This window comes from Bufo bufo, chromosome 1 (genome assembly GCF_905171765.1).
Source record: "Bufo bufo chromosome 1, aBufBuf1.1, whole genome shotgun sequence".
NCBI classification, from domain to species: Eukaryota; Metazoa; Chordata; class Amphibia; order Anura; family Bufonidae; genus Bufo; species Bufo bufo.
This window is the reverse complement of record NC_053389.1, coordinates 160,228,660-160,248,875: the sequence shown is the minus strand read 5'-3', so window position 1 is coordinate 160,248,875 and position 20,216 is coordinate 160,228,660. Positions and strand designations below refer to the sequence as shown.

The window sequence follows — 20,216 nt, the reverse complement described above, 5'->3', positions numbered from 1 at the left end:
TGCTGGACTACAAAGTGGGACTCGGGAGACTAAACTTTTTGGACAAATAAATCACATTTTCATCGAAAATAGTTTTCATTGTTCTCTAGGGGGAGCCAGGAATGAGGTGAATTTGTGTAGATATCCCTAGAGGAGCCTGGGGTGTAAGATGGACATGTCATCCTGTTACCTACACACTTTCTTCTGAGCACAGTCATATACATCACTCTGCAGGTCTCAATAGACAGATGTGATATGTAAGAAATCTTTTACTAGTACATATCTCCCAATTTTCAAACAATGGAAAGAGGGATAACACCAGTGGCATCAGTAGCGCGCCTTGGCAATTTTGTTTACATTACGCCACACCTCTAATCCTGCCTTATCTATGTCCACCCAATCCAGCCCAGTCCTATTTGTGACCCCACACGGTAATAGTGGCCCCTTGTGTCCCCCACACAGCAAGAAAGCCTCCATAATGCCCCAATACAGTAGGAATGTCCCCTTAGTACTCTCCACACAGTAATGGTGCCCCAGACAGTATTTATGGACCCCTTTAAGTGCCACTAACATAGATGAGTAAGTGGCCCTCACATAGTATGATGCCCCTATAGGTGACCTCTAAAAGTGCCACCCACACATGCCTCCTTAGTACAAATTGAATACTCACCTACCCCATGTTTCCATGATAAATGGAGCAGAGCAGGTCTGCTCCCCTCTTCCGTCTGGGTTGTCTGTGGCTAAGTACAGCAGGCAGAATTATGTCACTGCATTGCACCTGCCTGCACCGAACCCCTGACAGAATGGGGGCCCTCAAATCCCTGTATCTCGGGTTGCCACCTTTCCCATCAAAAAAATACCATCCAAGTTTACATGGATAAAAAGAGGTTTTTGGGGCATGGCTTAACATAAGTCTTATTTGACACCAATGGTATAATCATACTTTGTGGTTTTCTTTTTTAAAGAAAACTCAAATTTTCCTGTTATTTTTAATATAAAAAGCATTCAAAAATTGCCTCTTGTGTGAACATATGTCATTAAATGAGCTGTTACAGAGAAGCAAATAACCAGAAAGCCAGGAAAAATACATCTCCTACATGTATTGCAGTGCTGCTACTGTACAGTGCAGCTGTATGCAGGAGCCCAGTTTGCCCTGGTTTGTCATACTGGTGTTTGTTTTGTAAAACCAATTGAAAACGATTGTTTATGGTGACAGTCATCAAAAATGTCTGTTCTTTTTTTTTTTTTTTTGGACACTGATAAATGTCTGGGTGGCATCAATAAAACAGCCTAATTAGGCGCAGAGGGGTGATAAAATGGGAAGGTGCTCATCTTCTCATTCCTTTTCTCGAAAAAAAAAAAGTATGTGCTCTGATTGGGGAGGATTGATGAGACTGAGTTCACATCTCCATTGACTTTTCGGTTCTGTATCATCAGAGGAACAGAAAAAATGAATCCGTTAAACGGAATGAACATTGGCTACAAACAGAACACCTATTTTTTCTCATCATTCATTGACTTCAATATTAAAAGTAAAACGGAAAACTTTTTTCCATCATGTTTCTTTTATCCTGCAGACAGTAGGATAATAACGGAAATATGACGGATCTGAGTCGAACTGAGCATACCCTAATATTACACCAGTTTTCTTTCTTTCTAGATCCCATTGACACAGGCACAGTTAGATCTATATCTTCTTCTGTCTATGTATCCTGTGAGTATGCCCCCCCCCTCCCCCCATGGCTTCCCTCTCCTCATTCATGCTGACTGAGGTGGTGGGGGTGGGGGAGGGGCTTCAACACGGAATATCTCAGGCTATATAGCACCTAGACATAAAGGAAGGAATTTATTGTACAACAGTCTTTTATGCTGGTCTATGATCTCCTCTGCGCTGCCAGAAGATGCGCCTAATTTATGCGTCTGCCTAAACTAGCTGACGTAGATTTCAGTCTTCTTTTATGCCAGAAAACTGGTGTAAAAGAAAATACTGTAAATGCGCTGCTGGCACTGCCCCCTCCGCACCCTCACCACACCCCCTCTTCAGGAGCGATGGAGAAAATTTTTGCGCAAGTGACGTTACAGTTGAAACCACTGTTTGTAACTTTTTTCTGCCAGAAAACTGGCTTGGGGGGGATGATACATTTTCCTCATAGTCTTGTATTAAAGCTAAGGATCTAAGCTTTAAAAAAAAAAAAAGCATAGGATTGCAAAACTAGCTGCCACACTGCCCAAGATATAGTTGAACATTGGGTTGGGAGTGAGAGGTATTACCTGAAGATCTCACTTCTGACTCAAACTCTGTGCTGTAATATATGGCAGCCAGCACAGCTATTCTTAGCTTTAAATCAAGACCTGGCTCATATATCTAGGTGCTATACATCCTGGGATATAGCTGTTAGTAGCATGGAGGTATTTCACACCACGGCTACTGAAAATTATCGGCACAATAGTGCAGGTAAAGATAAAGTACAGGCATCGGACTCCTGTTGGTAATACCAGCTAAGCTAATGGTTTACCATCCAAAGTTTATGCTTGCATCTTGAGGACATAGATACAGTTGATCTCAGGATATGCAGTAGTGGTCCTGGTACCATGGGATAGAGGCCAAAATTTGGGACTGTCCTACTGGGTCTTGAAGGCTTGTGAGGAATGGTGTTCTTACACTAAATATCACTTTTATCTTCTGTTATGCTGATCTGGTTATAGACCTTCTGCTGTTGTTCCTTTACACATTGAGCAGGACTGCATTATCACTAGTTATTCTCCACCACACAAGTGTCAGAGCAGAGCAGCACTAATTACATAATATCCTGGTTTGTATTCTGGTAATGTCACCGTCAGACAGGGCCAGATCCAAAATATACAACTTAATTCAGTCACTAGAACTGTAAAGATGGGCAGAATGGCAACATATAGCTCCTGATTTCTTAAGGTGCTTGTATACATTAGACAACATTTTTTCAAACCCACCGTTTTTGATGGGACCTCTCCTGTCTTGTCTAAACCTCCTGTGACAACACATGTCTGGGGAAAGAAAATTCAGCCATGTTGGATTTCAGCATGCCTGAACCTCTGTTCCTAAAAGATCCCTTGTTTCTGCAAGTTTCACTTTGAAAACACATTCACGCTTGGATGGGATGGGGCAGTAGGGAGAAATTGCTGTAAAAGAACCTATAGGTGGGTACCCTGTAAGTCAGTTTTCAACTTCATTTAAATAGCTTTCAAATATAATTAGGTTGCACCAGAGACAGTTTTCTTCCTTTCTTTGCATACTTGGTTGGGGAGCGTTGCTCTAAAGAGTCCCTACTAGCTGGATCTCTATAGAGAGAATCATTACCTTTCTTGTGTCAGAAGGAATCCATGTGTCATGATCTTCTGGAACAAAATATGTAATAGTAGAACCAGCATGGAAGCTAAATGACATTTTCGAGGTCAGAGTAGAAGATCACCCAAACATTATCTGCTAAAGGGCATGTTCATATGCAGAGTTTTCGCACTGCGTCATTAATGTTTGCAACGCATGTTTTAATTTTCACCTTCCAGATTCTGTTTGCTAAGCTGCAGGAAATTAACTACGCTTCCAAGGAATTTAATTTGTATCCAATTACAAATAGGCCTAAGACATAGTGAGATGCCCCAAAGCTGACACTTCTGATGATTTAGCTGAAGAACTGAGCATCTCAACATTTGTAACGTTTACCACAAATGAGGCTTTTCTATGATGAGATCAGTGTGATTTGGTATCTCTAAATGAGACATGAACACATGAAGCTGAACAGAGCTCTGGTATGCTCCACCTTGTCTGCAAGTTCTTCTGAAGTCACTGACAACCCAACCGCATCTTGTGGAAGAGGCTATGGGCAGTGTCTAAGTGCTAAGTAATGAAACTATAGGCTGTGTCGTCCAGACATTCATAAACTGTCTGACTGAACAAGGCAGGGTCTAAAATACCTCACCATGAAGAGACATAATACTGTCTCTAATCACAGGCCATATAATAGTGCTTACTGTACGAGAGTGCAGACTATGGCGATGCTATATTAATAACATGCTGGTAAAAATTAAGACTTCAGCCTGCTTAAAAATTGTGGCCACAAATTCAAACAGTATTTCTTTTTAGGGCCACAGTTCTGTGCTGATTTTTTCAAACTATTTCTTTATACGGGTTAGATTTCGATTTTATTCTATTTTTCTAATATGGTGCTCTACATCCCATGCTTACCTTCACACATACAGTACAGACCAAAAGTTTGGACACACCTTCTCATTCAAAGAGTTTTCTTTATTTTCATGACTATGAAGGCATCAAAACAATGAATTAACACATGTGGAATTATATACATAACAAACAAGTGTGAAACAACTGAAAATATGTCATATTCTAGGTTCTTCAAAGTAGCCACCTTTTGCTTTGATTACTGCTTTGCACACTCTTAACATTCTCTTAATGAGCTTCAAGAGGTAGTCCCCTGAAATGGTCTTCCAACAGTCTTGAAGGAGTTCCCAGAGATGCTTAGCACTTGTTGGCCCTTTTGCCTTCACTCTGCGGTCCAGCCTACCCCAAACCATCTCGATTGGGTTCAGGTCCGGTGACTGTGGAGGCCAGGTCATCTGGCGCAGCACCCCATCACTCTCCTTCATGGTCAAATAGCCCTTACTTTCAAAGTTTTCCCAATTTTTCGGCTGACTGACTGACCTTCATTTCTTAAAGTAATGATGGCCACTCGTTTTTCTTTACTTAGCTGCTTTTTTTTTGCTATAATACAAATTCTAACAGTCTATTCAGTAGGACTATCAGCTGTGTATCCACCTGACTTCTCCTCAACGCCACTGAGGGTCCCAACCCCATTTATAAGGCATAAAATCCCACTTATTAAACCTGACAGGGCACACCTGTGAAGTGAAAACCATTTCAGGGGACTACCTCTTGAAGCTCATCAAGAGAATGCCAAGAGTGTGCAAAGCAGTAATCAAAGCAAAAGGTGGCTACTTTGAAGAACCTAGAATATGACATATTTTCAGTTGTTTCACACTTGTTTGTTATGTATATAATTTCACATGTGTTAATTCATAGTTTTGATGCCTTCAGTGTGAATCTACAATTTTCATAGTCATGAAAATAAAGAAAACTCTTTGAATGAGAAGGTGTGTCCAAACTTTTGGTCTGTACTGTACATTTGGTTAATTGATAAAATTCTGACTTTGAGTAGCCACCACTGGGGTGGGAGGTTGCTTACTCAAGATGTATTCAATGGGAGCTGTGTAAACCTGTAGGCATGAGCTCCTCCTAGTGGTGGCGGCAGACTATCAGAATTTTTAACTATGAAACACCAATGGTGGAAAAGGTCCTGAATTCTTCATCTGCTGATGTCCAGTATTGGGTCCCAACAAAGTTTGGGAAATAGTTTTAAGACTAACGCCTACCAACCCTCCCACCCCTTGTGCAATGGAAAGCAATGATAATCTAAACTTAGAGGAATCATATTTTATCATGATAATAAGTAAATAAATGGTAAGATATATAATTACACAGTATGGCCCAGCCTGAGGATCTGCACTTCGATTACTGATAATTGCCAGGCTACACCTGTACTTGCCATTGGAAATAATTGAATAATTACTGCCCAAATTATTATTATTTTTTTAAATGTGATTATTCAACCCCTGACGTTTTATTCACTTTTGTTTTCCTTCGTGACTCATTTGCTGATACTATGTGTAATTTCTGTTAGTACATTAATATTTTGCTTCCGCCGCTGGTAAGAGGAACCTGAACCTAGAACAGTTACATAGAATTCAGTGTTCTCTTTGACGGCCTTAAAAGCTGGTGCACCAGTCTACAGTGTAGTATAGTGTCATTAGCCATAGGTTGTTAGGGCATGCTGGGAGTATTAGTTTCACAGCAATTGAATAGTAACAGTGTCATAAACAGTGTTGATTGCACTATTACTCACCGCTCCAAGTTCTTGCAGTGGTCATGAAGTCATGCTCTTGTGTCCTTGGGCATGTGACCATGCACTCCTGACACTGTTTGTGTTGATTAACTCCTTCTGTGCTCTGTTGTTTTGCAGCAATCCTTTCCATTGGCTGCTTCTAATTAAGAGGACATTAGGCCTGCCATATAACCCAAATAGCCAATTCATTAGTGCCTGATTGCCAAGTCTATAGCCTGTCCAGTCTCTGCTTCTAGCCTGATATATTCCTAGATTGACTTCTGTGTAGGAACTAGCCCTCTGCTTGACTCTACCTGTTGCCTAGTCCCTTAGATGTGTCTGCTAATACCTTTAGTTCTACACCCAGTTCCTGACCACGGATTATTCCTGACTATGCTTCTGCAGAGCCTTTGCATACCATGTCTTGGACTTGTGCAGTGACCCAGTCCTTACTGCAAATGGGTTTTATGACACTGTTTTATGCACCCTTTCTTCGTAGGGCTTTGTATGGGGTTAATTAGCCAGCCCCTTAGATTCCTTTTCTAGGTGTGGGTGCCAAACTTTTGTAGATTGGGAGCTGTGTGTCAGTAGAGGGTTGATTGGTGAGTGTTGGGAGAAGGAAGCAGAACAACAGCAGCAGTGTGAGCAGCGAGGAAAGCAAGAGAGAAAAGCCAGTGTTGGGTCCCTACCTCTGAGGCAGAGAAGAGCAGAACTTGATAGATGGTGGAATGGCCATTAAAAGAGAATGCTGGAAATACAAGCCAGTGAAGGTAACACACATATATTGGCTGTGGATTTTGCTGCACTGTGGTTGGGTTATAAGCTTTGGGCTCCCTTCCATGCTAAAGAGACAGATTGGCCGTATGTTTAAGTACTGCATCCCTCAGAGGGTATTGTAGAAATACAGATAGAAAGCAAGAGAGAGATTTTGCACCTTTTTGGCTGGATTGGGAACACTGCGCAGTTTTATTGTGGAGGGGATCACAATACTGCTTATCCCCCTTATATACAACTTTGGGAAACTGCTTTATGCAACATTTAAAATTTAAAGACTGTACTTACTTGTGCAAACATGTGTACACCAACTGCCGAGTTTCTTCAGTAAAGTTCAGTTTGCTTGTTTCAATAAAACTGGCCTCATCATTGTGCTGCCTTTTGTTAACTAGCCCTGCCTTAAAATCCTACACTGCTAATAACATCATGGTTACCCCAACTGCCATCAGAAAGGAGACCCCAAACTGGTGTGTGCCCCGAGGGGAATAAACGGTGTGCACCTCCCTTAAGTGTGCACCCAGCTCTAGGGAAGAGTTAGAGAGGGATCTACTGTCACTGCTTAGACTACCACTCCCATCCTCTCCACCTAGCGCTTTTCCACATCGGGCCTAACATTGCACTTGTAGCTGAACTACTACCTTTAACACCAGGTTCTACCTGACCATACTCCAGTCCTGATACCAAATTCCAGTCCAGTCTCCACGTCTCTCGTGTCACATTTGTCTGTGGCGGTGGAGTTATGGTATGGGCAGGTGTATGTTATGGACAACGAACACAGGTGCATCCTGAGGCCCATTGTTGTGCCATTCATCCACGACCATCGCCTCATGTTGCAGCATGATAATGCACGGCCTTATATTGAAAGGATCTGTACACAATTCCTGGAAGCTGAAAACATCCAAGTTCTTGCATGGCCAGCATACTCACCGGACATGTCACCCATTGAGCATGTTTGGGATGTTTTGGATCGGTATATACGACAACGTGTTCCAGTTCCTGCCAATATTCTGCAACTTCGCACAGTTATTGAAGAGGAGTGGACCAACATTCCACAGGCCACAATCAACAACCTGATCAACTCTATGCGACGGAGATGTGTTGCACTGGGTGAGGTAAATGGTGGCCACACCAGATACTGACTGGTTTTCTGACCTCCCCAGTAAGGCAAATTTGTGCACATTTCAGAGTGGACTTTTATTGTGGGCAGTCTAAGGCACACCTGTGCAATATTCATGCTGTCTAATCAGCACCTTGATATGGCACACCTGTGAGGTGGGATGGATTATCTTGGCAAAGCAGAAGTGCTCACTAACACAGATTTAGACAGATTTGTGAACAATATTTGAGAGTAATGGGTCTTTTGTGTATGTAGAAAATGTTTCAGATCTTTGAGTTCAGCTCATGCAAAATGGGAGCAAAACTGAAAGTGTTGCGTTTTATATTTTTGTTCAGTGTATGTTCCGCGATCACTCAAAAACACAACCATCGATTTCAACGAAACTTGGTATACACATCCCTTGATACCTGGAAAGAAATCTTGTGGGGGTCATACGCCCCTACACAGCACCTGCATGGAGTTTGTATGTTCCAACTGTTTTTGCTACACACATATTGCTCTGTAACTCAAAAACTCATTGATCAATTTCTACTAAACTTGGTACACATATCACTTACTATCTGGGAAAGAATACTGTGGAGGTAACATGCCAGTACACAAGGAGTTCACTGTTAAAGGGACGGGTACTGTAGAGGTCTTTGTCATGGGGGATGCTGTCGATATCTTTTAATGACACACAAACAGTAAATGAAATAGATGAAATATACCTGTGCGAAGCCGGGTCCTTGTGCTAGTGTATGTGTGTGTATATATATATATATATATATATATATACATACATACATGATCTCATAGACCAGCCTTCCTCACTTCACGTTTACTGTCGCTAAGGAAACCACGATGCTATTGTGAGCTGGGGGTGATCCGAAAGAAGTCGTCATGACAACACATACTGCTTTTTTAAGCCTGACTTCCTAAGAAGAAAGAGCAGCTTAGAAGATAAAGTCTGAGAGCAGCGACGCTCACAAAACCATCAGCATGCGGGAAAGACAGTCCCACGAGGCGCACGGATACAGTCACTCAGTCCGTACAGTAATAGAGTAAAATCATGGAATTGCCGCACGTCCATTATCCACCCCCAACAATGAGCACAGCACCAACAGACACAACGAGGACTATTTGTGTATATGTCACATCTGACATAAGGAGAAATATAAAAAAGGAAAAAAATGAAAGCGTTTAGAAATCTATCTTATGACCTCTTATCCCGTTCTCCCCATAGCCATATGTCTTCTACCAACCCGAACTTTACCAGCCTACAAGTAACCCTATTTTGGAGGGACAGTCCCTCTTTTTGACTTAAATCTTTCTGTCCCTCTGTATCCACAGCATATTAAAGTACTAGCTAAGTAGATGAGTTTTTAAAATCTCGTGTATGCTGAAATTTTCCAGCAAAAATTGTTTGTGCAGATTTTCAGTGCAGATTTCACCCTTTGCAATGCATACTATGAGATCTGGGGCAAATCCTAGTCAAAAACTGTGACATAATCCACAAGTAACACATGCAGCTTCTGGTGAAGATTTGGAGAATAATAAAATACCAAGAAAATCCATGAGTTAGATCTGCATAAACTACATTGCCGAGATAAACGTGCATGAATAAACTTACTAAACTGCCTGTATATTAGCTCCGTTTATATTTTTTTGATTATTTGTATAATTTGAATTTTAACATGATTTTTGTGCTAATATTTAAAGACGTATTCCAGCACAAGAGAAAAAACTTGCTGTAAAAAATAATAGAACTTCTACCCACCTTACTGATTTCCCGCTACTGCAGTTCTGATGGGGCCGAGTCCTTGCTGCGCCCCACTTCCTGCTACCGCCTCGGCAGGAATGGGTGTGAATGTTGCTCAGCCAATCATTCAATGATCTGTAAGTGTCCCTCTTTGACCGTCCAAAATGTTGGGTGGTGCGCAGTATAACGCTGTGCATTGTACAGTGGCTGTGCTTGTTAAGTCATGTTGCCTTGTTAAACTGTATTGGGAATTCCATCATTCAAAAAATATCATCTTTCACCTTAAAGGAACACTCCACGTTTAGATCAATTTTAATGTTCCACAGATAAACTCTAGATATTGTAAATCCTTTGCCAAATGTTCCTGATTAAGGTTGAATTTAGTATTCTGCTGGTTTAAAAGCTGAGCTATAAGGTCACATGTCTGACAATGCGGTGGAGCTTAAAGGGGTATTCTCAGAATTACAACCACACCATTCATACAAGAGGAAACAGGACCCCTGGTGTCTCTGAGGCTCCCAGAGGGCGGACCCCCACCACTCAGACACTGTGGATATGTGATAAATTGTAATTTTGGGAATAACCCTTTAAATGTTGTCTATTTCCAATGGTAACCAGCAACATTTTTAAAGCACCTCAGTAAATGAATGGAGAAAACAATATGAAATTACTCAAAACTGAAACAAAAACAGTATTAAAAACTATACCCAAAGGTTCCCAAATTTTCATGCAGACTGAAGTAAAATTTTTACCGAAATTACCTTTTAAGATGTAGCTTGACATTACTGGTGCTCGGGATAAGGTCCCTTTTCTGCACATGTGTGTATTATTTTTGCTTACTAACCTCCATTGGTTCTTGAGGAAATGCCATTTTTACATTGTTTCCTTCAGGGAGTTATGATGGATATAAAGCAAATTTCATGCTCGAGCTTCTCTGCTGTCCCACAGGTCAATTTGGAACTGACCTCTCTGCTTGATGGCGAAGATAAAAAGTCTAAAAACAAGCGCGGAGTCCTCCCGAAGCATGCCACCAACATAATGCGATCATGGCTTTTCCAGCACCTAATGGTAAGAGCCACTAAACCCCTGGATCATAGTGAGGGAGAAGATGGCCCCTAATCTCCAGTTCAGACCTCCTTATCACTACGCTATGAATTAGTAAAATTAGTTTTGATATTACCAACTGGGATTGTACTGGTGACCATTAGTGCAAAGGTCAAATACTTAATATATATAGAGGGATTTTAATGTAACAGTGTATGGAGACTACTGGGGGTATATTAAAGATGCTGGAGCCATATTTGGGGATATTACAATAGCGTTGTATGGAGAACGTTGCTGGGACTATATTTCGAGATATTACTGTAACAGTGCATGGAGATACTGGGACCACATGGGGGGATCTTAATATCACATAGTTTGGAGGAATATTAATGTAACAGTATACAGCGGGTATACAAAGTGCATTAGTCCAACTTAATGTAGCATGGAGCATGGTAATATAGCCAGCAGTTGTGTGTCTCAACCTTAAATCTAAATTTTGGTAAAATTTATAGGAACGTACTAACAGCATTTTTGGGCTTGAGAGTAGTGACCGTCAGGGTTAAAACAACTTAGAGGGTCTACCTACCGCTATCTATAAGTCACTTCACGTTCATCCCATTCCTAGTATTCTTTTCATGTATGTAAAACGGCCACCAGATTCTCAGACTACCCTAGTCGGAGTCGGAAGGTGCTTTGGTAGTTGGACACAGTCCCCCCTCCTCTTAAGACAAGAAACCTGCAGGAGAAGATAGAGGATGGACAGAGCTCATGTCATCCGCATTATTCCATCCAAGAGCAGGAGGGAAACTACTGAAGCCTACTGTGCAAGGGGAGTCTGAGACAGACTCCTTTAGGTGCTGATGACATCAGCTCTGAGCTCTAATATCTCTGTTGCTCTATGGTGAAGAGGATAATGGCTATTTCTGTGGTAGTCTAGGTTGGGTTTGAGGTTAGTACCTAAAATTCCTGATGGTCCAGGGTACTGAAAGGGTTCATGGAATTATCTTTGTTGGTCTAGGGCCCTAGGCAGTGATGGCTAACCTCTGGCACTTCAGCTGTGGTGAAACTACAACTCCCAGCATGCTCCATTCATTTCTATGGAGTTCTGAGAACAGCCAAGCAAGTGTACATCTTTGGAGTTGTAGTTATACCAGAGCTGGAGTGCTGGAGGTTAGCCATCACAGGTCCAGGGTGGTAATACCAGGGTAGTCATACCATTTCATTCAGAATCGTCCAAAATCCTGTGCTGATTAAATTTCATAGTATACTGTACCTTCATAGGGTCAGACTTCAATTTCTTACTAATATAGTCTGAGTCCTGCATCTCCTACTTCCCTTCAGAGAGCCATAATTACATGATTATATGCTGGTTGCTTGCAGTCACCACCAGGGGGAGCTTATTATGTATGGATTTATACAGCTCCCATTGAATTGTATGCAGTGAGCTTCCACCAGTGGCGGGTGAAGGCAAAAAAGTATTTTAAAGGGGTTGTCTCATCATAGACAATGGGGGCATATTGCGATATGCCCCCATTTTCTTATAGGTGTGTGTCCCACCGCTGGGACATGCACCTATATCGAGAACGGAGCCCTGCAAGTGAAGGAGGGTGCACTGTGCATGCACAGCCGCCCTCCATTTATTTTCTATGGGGCCGGCGAAAATAGCCGAGCTCTGGCTCGGCTATTTCCGTCGGCCCCATAGAAATGAATGCAGTGCGCTCCCATTCACTTCTATGGAGATTAGCTTGGTGGTGGCCGGACTGGAGTCCTCCAGCCACCACCTTGCGGGGCTCCGTTCTTGATATAGGTGCGGTAGGACCCGCACCTATAAAACAATGGGGGCATATCCTACCGATATGCCCCAATTGTCCATGATGAGACAACACCTCTTAACATTTGATTCAGGAACTACTGCAAAAAGAATAAAATCAGGGGCGTAACTATAGATATTTCACTTGCTATGGGGCCCAGAGGTTGGGGGAACCCAGTCAGTTGCAAGAATATTGTACCTTTTTGTGGGAAATAATATGGTGGCCTTTTGATGTGATGTACAGTAGGTTTTCTGATATATTGTGCTTTTATACATACCTAGAAGGATTGCTACTTATGCTGCTGTTTTCATTTTCTAACACTAGGTGGTGGGGGCACCATCTTATTTTCTATGGAACCCTATGAACCATAGTTACGTGCCTGAATAAAATATGTTCCCTTGAGTTCATTCTGATAACATGGAGCAGTTCGAGGAACTTGGCCGCCGATTCGGCATTTAAACAACATCTTGGACATTTGATTTGATGTGTGATTTGTGGTCTGGGGGCATAGGGTCAGTTGTTACAGCTCTGTCTTGCTGCAGTCTTTCCCATGTAATGTAAAAGCCACTGGTGCATTTAGGGATGAGTTTATGTGAAGAGCAGAGTAATGAAATCTTAAATGTCACTGAACCTTTAATATTCATTAGCCCAGTGCTGACCCGGTGGCTGTGTGGTTAATGGCCTCCTCAGCCTGCCTCCTCATACCTGCAATGTCCAGAGGGACATAGCACGGACATTGCCCTTCACCAGATTAGAGAACACTCCCTCTTAAAAATATCCCCAATAAATGGAAATGTCTGTTCAGCCATTTTTGCACGCTGCAGTCACACTTCTCTCGCAAGCCAACTTCTGAAAGTTGGCAGATATGTGTTAGGCCCGCTTCACATATATCAGTTGTGCCCAGCCAGTTGTTTTAGGTCGGAGGCCGGACACAAGTGATATATGTGTACTACACTTCATTACGTAGATCCAGCTTCCATAGACGGATAGCGCTGGACAGTAAAATGTAGCAAGCAACATTTTTGACATCCCGGGCCACAAATGATGCGCCGGATGTATGTGAACCATCCCATAGAAAACTATAGGCTCAGTTCCTGCTTCAGTTCCCCCCTGGTGTTTTCTGCACCACGCCAGTGGGGAACTGTGCTGGATCTCAAGATATACAGTACAGACCAAAAGTTTGGACACACCTTCTCATTCAAAGAGTTTTCTTTATTTTCATGACTATAAAGGCATCAAAACTATGAATTAACACATGTGGAATTATATACATAACAAACAAGTGTGAAACACCTGAAAATATGTCATATTTTAGGTTCTTCAAAGTAGCCACCTTTTGCTTTGATTACTGCTTTGCACACTCTTGGCATTCTCTTAATGAGCTTCAAGAGGTAGTCACCTGAAATGGTCTTCCAACAGTCTTAAAGGAGTTCCCAGAGATGCTTAGCACTTGTTGGCCCTTTTGCCTTCACTCTGCGGTCCAGCTCACCCCAAACCATCTCGATTGGGTTCAGGTCCGGTGACTGTGGAGGCCAGGTCATCTGGCGCAGCACCCCATCATCATTCTCCTTCATGGTCAAATAGCCCTTACTTTCAAAGTTTTCCCAATTTTTCGGCTGACTGACTGACCTTCATTTCTTAAAGTAATGATGGCCACTCGTTTTTCTTTACTTAGCTGTTTTTTTCTTGCCATAATAGAATTCTAACAGTCTATTCAGTAGGACTATCAGCTGTGTATCCACCTGACTTCTCCTCAACGCAACTGATGGTCCCAACCCCATTTATAAGGCAAGAAATCCCACTTATTAAACCTGACAGGGCACACCTGTGAAGTGAAAGCCATTTCAGGGGACTACCTCTTAAAGTTCATCAAGAGAATGCCAAGAGTGTGCAAAGCAGTAATCAAAGCAAAAGGTGGCTACTTTGAAGAACCTAGAATATTACATATTTTCAGTTGTTTCACACTTGTTTGTTATGTATATAATTTCACATGTGTTAATTCATAGTTTTGATGCCTTCAGTGTGAATCTACAATTTTCATAGTCATGAAAATAAGGAAAACTCTTTGAATGAGAAGGTGTGTCCAAACTTTTGGTCTGTACTGTATGTGAAGCGGACCTTAAAGGGCATATCCCATGACTAACGTAAAAGATGAAAATCAGACATCATATAGTACATTACAATCTCTTCCTAACAAAGCTAGAACCAGGCCTGTACCTCACATGGATCCAGAGATCTCCCCATTCATTGCTCTGCTAGATCTATATAAAGCTGACAGCTCAAGGGGAGTGTCTTTTCTGCTGCAGCTAATGGGGGCGTGTCCAGCTCTTCCAATCACAGCTCAGGAGGCAGTTGAAGGATGAAACTGAGCATGTGCGGCCATCTCAGTGAGTAGGTCAAAGAAATTAGAAAAGAAACAAATAGCAGGTGGCGCTATACAGATAAATTTTATTTAATATGCTGAATGTTTAATTACATGAAATTACAAAAGTATTCAGATCCAGGTGGTGGTTTGAAAACTGTAGAATATTTTTCGTGGGACAACCCCTTTAACTGGAACATTGCTCATATGTGACTATGGGTGTATTCACACAGGGAAGATTTGTTGCAGACATTTCTGAATGGGGTTGCAGAAATCTGTGCAGAATGCACATGTATGGAATAGATAAATATCTGCAGCAAGTCCTCTGTGTGTGAATACCTAGAGACTGAAAAGCCGTCCTGATGTATTCTTTCTCAGAGCTGAGGGTTTGTCACAATCCTCTGTGTCTCTAGACTTTTTCACTGATGCATCTATAGCAATCACAGCAGGAGGGAAGTTAGTCAAAGGATAGTCTGGGCTGGGTACATAGTAACAAACCCTCAGCTGTTAGAAATATTAGATTTGTATGACGGTTTAGCTATGGATCTAAACATTTAAGTTTTCCTCATCTACTGATATGTAGATGAGTTCCCAATTAGTAGAGCCTCAGGCACATTACCACATGGTGTCTCTCATAGGACATTGAGCTGAACAGTACTCAACGCTGGCCATAAGTAGTAATGGTGGGGGTGAGTGATAGTGTGAACTGGTGCAGACATGGAGATTGGAGAACAAGCGCTGATGTATTGGGGATATGCTGTCATTTCTGACTCTTTCCTGCCCTCTAGTGTTCATTGTTGATATCACTGCACTACATGGTTGACTATAGACAGATTCTACTCTGCAGACGTAGGGAGCATTGAACTCTGTACCAGCTGGATTTCTACAAGAAGAATCAGCACCTTCGGCCTCTAATTTATTTATTATGTTGTGTATGGCGACATATTATCCCTCCTTCCCCGCCCCCCACAGTGTCTCATTTATTGCACACATTTTTGCCTTTCTCTAACAAGACTTATAGATTTTGCCCATGAGCGTTCCTGCTGTTAGGGTGAATAGGGTCTCAGTAATTTCCTTTGTCGGAGAAGCAGCCTCAGAACCGCTCTATTAGGCCCCTTGCAGACGAGCGTGTCCGGATTAGGTCCGGATGCGTTGCGTCTGCGATCAGGGAAAATCATGCGAGTAGGTATGCAATTGCAGTCAGTTTTGACTGCGATTCCGTTCCGATGTTCAGTTTTTATTGCACAGGTGCAATGCGTTTTGCACCCGCATGATAAAAAACTGACTGTGGTACCCAGACCCGAACCCGGACTTCTTCACTGAAGTTCGGGTTTGGGATCGGTGTTCTGTATATTTAATTATTTTCCCTTATAACATGGTTATAAGGGAAAATAATAGCATTTTTAATACAGAATACTTACTCAAATCTGGCTTTAGGGGTTAAAAAAATAAATAAAATTAACTCGCCTCATTCTGTTGTTTGCGCAGCCGGCATCATCTTCTTTCTTCTTCTTTAAGGACCTTTGATGACGTAATCACGCTCACCATGTAGTGAGTGCAGTGACGTCAGCGCAGGTCCTGCTGAATGAAGATAGAAATCTTCAAAGGTCATCAAAGGTCCTTTGGCGGGTCCTGAAAGAAGAAGTAAGAAGATGATGCCGGCTGCGCGAACAACAGGATGAGGTGAGTTACATTATTTTTTTTTTAACCCCTAAAGCCACGTTTTAGTAAGTATTCTGTATTAAGAATGCTATTATTTACCTTTATAACCATGTTATAAGGGAAAATAATACAGTAAATTGATTAATCATCTCCTAGCAACCATGCGTGAATATCGCACCGAATCCGCACTTGCTTGCGATTTTCACGCAGACCCATTCATTTCTATGGGGCCTGCGCTGCATGAAAAACGCTGAATATGGAACATGCTGCGATTTTCACGCAACGCACAAGTAATGCGTGAAAATCACCGCTCATTTGCACAGCCCCATTGAAGTGAATGGGTCCGGATTCAGTGCGGGTGCAATGCGTTCACCTCACGCATTGCACCCGCGCGGAAATCTCACCCGTGTGAAAGGGGCCTTAGGGTGTCTTCACACGATGCAGATTCTGTTGTAGAAAATATATGTGACTGAAAATCAGTTCCATTTATCTGAATGGGGTTGTTTTGGCAGGAAACATGGATTTCGGCAAGCCTCATCATGGTTTTCAGCCATGGAAAAAAAAAAATTACAACAAAAACTGCCGCATTCCTCAAACATGAGAGATTTGTGGCAGAAATTACTGCAAATGTCCCATTTATCAGAATTGGGCATGCAGAAATACAGTAAATACGCCTGTTAGGATACATTCACACAAGGTTTTTGTGGCACGGATTTTAGTGCTAAAAAACGAATCTGCGTTGAAACCGCCTTGCATTGTTTTTATTGGGAGGCCGTGCCGCAGTTCATGCAACCAAGGTTTTTTCCTGTGCAGTTTTTCAGACCGCACGGACTCCTCGGATAGCCACAGCAGGAGGCTGCTCGTGGTTGAGCTCCATTCAATGGAACTAAACTAAGAGCGGGTCTACACCATTCAAAATGAAAACCCACAGCAGAAACCACAGCGTATCCCACAGCGTATCCCACAGCGGTTTCTGCTGTGGGATACGTAGTGGATTTTAACACTGTCAAAATCCATCGTGTGAACCTATCCTCACAGAAACAACCTCATTCACAGATTGTTTTTATTGTCAAAAATGTCTGCAATGAATCTGCTGCATTTGAATCACCCTTAGGCCAGCTGCACACATTGCAGAATACGTGCCGATTCCCGTTCGGAATAAATGCAGCGTAGTACAGTACCAGCAAAGTGTATGGGATTACACAAATCTCCTGTGCACTTTGCGGATTGTTTCCATGTGGAAATTGACCTGACTTGCGGATTTCAAAATCTGCAGCATTTCAATTATGTTTGCGGTTACAGTTGCGGATTGAAGGATGATATCTGCTGCAAAACCGCATCCAATCTGCTCCAAAAAACGCTGTTAGAAATTGCAGATTTTGGTGCGGATATGGTGCAGAAACGCACGGAAATTTGTGCGGATCTAATGTGCGTTCCCTTGCACTCGTGTGTGTGGCCTTAGGCTACATTCACACAACCATATCCATTTGGCGATTTGCAAACACGGATACCGTATGTGTGCTGTCCAGATTTTTTGCGGAATCGTTGAATTCATTTTGCAGACCAGAATATGCCATGTTCTATATCAGTGGTGGCGAACCTATGGCACGGGTGCCAGAGACGGCACTCAGAGCCCTCTCTGTGGGCACCCACACCCTGGAAAAAGTCTATGGTGTACCAATATGTCTTAGGGCTCATTCAGATGGCTGTATGCTGTCTGCAAAAATGTCGATCCGTTTTTTTGCGGATTAGATGCTGTCCCATTCACTTCTATGGGGCTTTATCTTCCATTGCACGGCTCAGCAAAACAAATGAAACATGTCTTAGGCCCCTTTCACATGGGCGTTGCGGGAAAATGTGCGGGTGCGTTACGGGAACACCCGCGATTTTTCCGCACGAGTGCAAAACATTGTAATGCGTTTTGCACTCGCGTGAGAAAAATCGCGCGTGTTTGGTACCCAAACCCGAACTTCTTCACAGAAGTTCAGCCTTGGGATCGGTGTTCTGTAGATTGTATTATTTTCCCTTATAACATGGTTATAAGGGAAAATAATAGCATTCTGAATACAGAATGCATAGTAAAACATCACTGGAGGGGTTAAAAAAAATAAAAATAAAAATTTAACTCACCTTAGTCCACTTGTTCGCGGCCCGGCATCTCCTTCTGGCTTCATCTGATCTCTGTGCAGCAACAGGACCTTTGGTGACGTCATTCCGGTCATCACATGATCTTTTACCATGGTGATGGATCATGTGATGACCGGAATGACGTCACCAAAAGGTCCTGTTGCTGCACAGAGATCAGATGAAGCCAGAAGGAGATGCCGGGCTACGCGAACAAGTGGACTAAGGTGAGTTAAATTTTTTTTTAACCCCTCCAGCGATGTTTTACTATGCATTCTGTATTCAGAATGCTATTATTTTCCCTTATAACCATGTTAAAAGGGGAAATAATAATGATCGGGTCCCCATCCCGATCGTCTCCTAGCAACCGTGCGTGAAAATCGCACCGCATCCGCACTTGCTTGCAGATGCTTGCGATTTTCACGCAACCCCATTCATTTCTATGGGGCCTGCGTTACGTGAAAAACGCATAAAGAGGAGCATGCTGCGATTTTCACGCAACGCACAAGTGATGCGTTAAAATCACCGCTCATGTGAACAGCCCCATAGAAATGAATGGGTCGGTATTCAGTGCGGGTGCTATGCGTTCACCTCCCGCATCGCATCCGTGCGGAATACTCGCCCGTGTGAAAGGGGCCTTATACTTGTCAGGGAAAATCAGGACATGGCCATAGAAGTCTATGGGTCAGCAAAAAAACGGATCCGCATTTTTGCATACATTATACGTCTTTCTGAACGAGCCCTTAGACTTTTCCTGCCATTCATCAGCGCAGGGCGCACTATGAACAGCACAGGCAGCGCATTGAATGTAGGCAGGCTATTACAGCTAAATGATAAAGTACATGGAAGATATACTATATTGGACTGTAGTATTCAGGGTAAATTGTCGTGTGGCACTTTGCGATAAATAAGTGGGTTTTGGGTTGCAGTTTGGGCACTCGTCTGTAAAAGGTTTTCCATCACTGTTCTATATGAATGCGGATAGCACATGGGCAGTATCCGTATTTAGTGGATCTACAATTTGCGAATCGCAAAACGGATACGGTAGTGTGAATGTAGCCTTAGAATTGGAGGCTCATGGCAATTCTGGAGTTTTCGCCTGAAATCTGTAGAATAGAAAAGTTCAGTGTCATAAACATTAGATTTTTTTTTACAGTGAGTGTGAAGGTGAATGTAGTAAATGCACCAGAAATATTAACAGATCAGGCACTGAGTGTTCATGATAGACTTTTAGTGATGGGAGAAGATCAGGCTTCAAAACTATAGAAAACAAATGTTATTTTAGTCATTTCCCATAATGCATCGCTCCTAGCCTCCATGTTTATATCAGCTTACATGTCGTGTTTGCTCCTTTTTAATTGGTCTGTGTAGGGAGAAACTAACTCAGGGGCTGGAGTCTGTCTGCATGTTCTGGGGTGGGTCTGCCTGGTTATATATCTGAATCATTCTGTCATTATATGTTATGTTCTACAACAGGCATACCCAACCCGCGGCCCTCCAGCTGTTCCAAAACTACAACCCCCAGTATGTTTGGACAGTCTACAGCTATTAGGGTATGCTGGGAGCTGTAGTTTTGCAACAGCTGGAGGGCCGCGGGTTGAGAATCCCTTTTCTACAACTTTCTAAGGCCTCATGCACACGAATGTATGTATTTTGTGGTCTTCAAAAAACG

General features: G+C 42.5%; 1 protein-coding gene across 4 annotated transcripts in view; it reads left to right on the top strand.

Moving 5' to 3' along the window:
* Positions 1-20,216, top strand: part of PKNOX2 (PBX/knotted 1 homeobox 2) — a 394,029-nt gene that overhangs the window by 363,096 nt on the left and 10,717 nt on the right. For 3 of the 4 annotated variants that reach the window (XM_040431114.1, XM_040431111.1, XM_040431112.1), the window contains one exon: positions 10,433-10,609. In XM_040431114.1, the coding sequence (XP_040287048.1) occupies positions 10,433-10,609 (177 nt within the window). The remainder of the gene's footprint in view (positions 1-10,432; positions 10,610-20,216) is intronic. The other variant, XM_040431113.1, reaches the window with a different exon arrangement.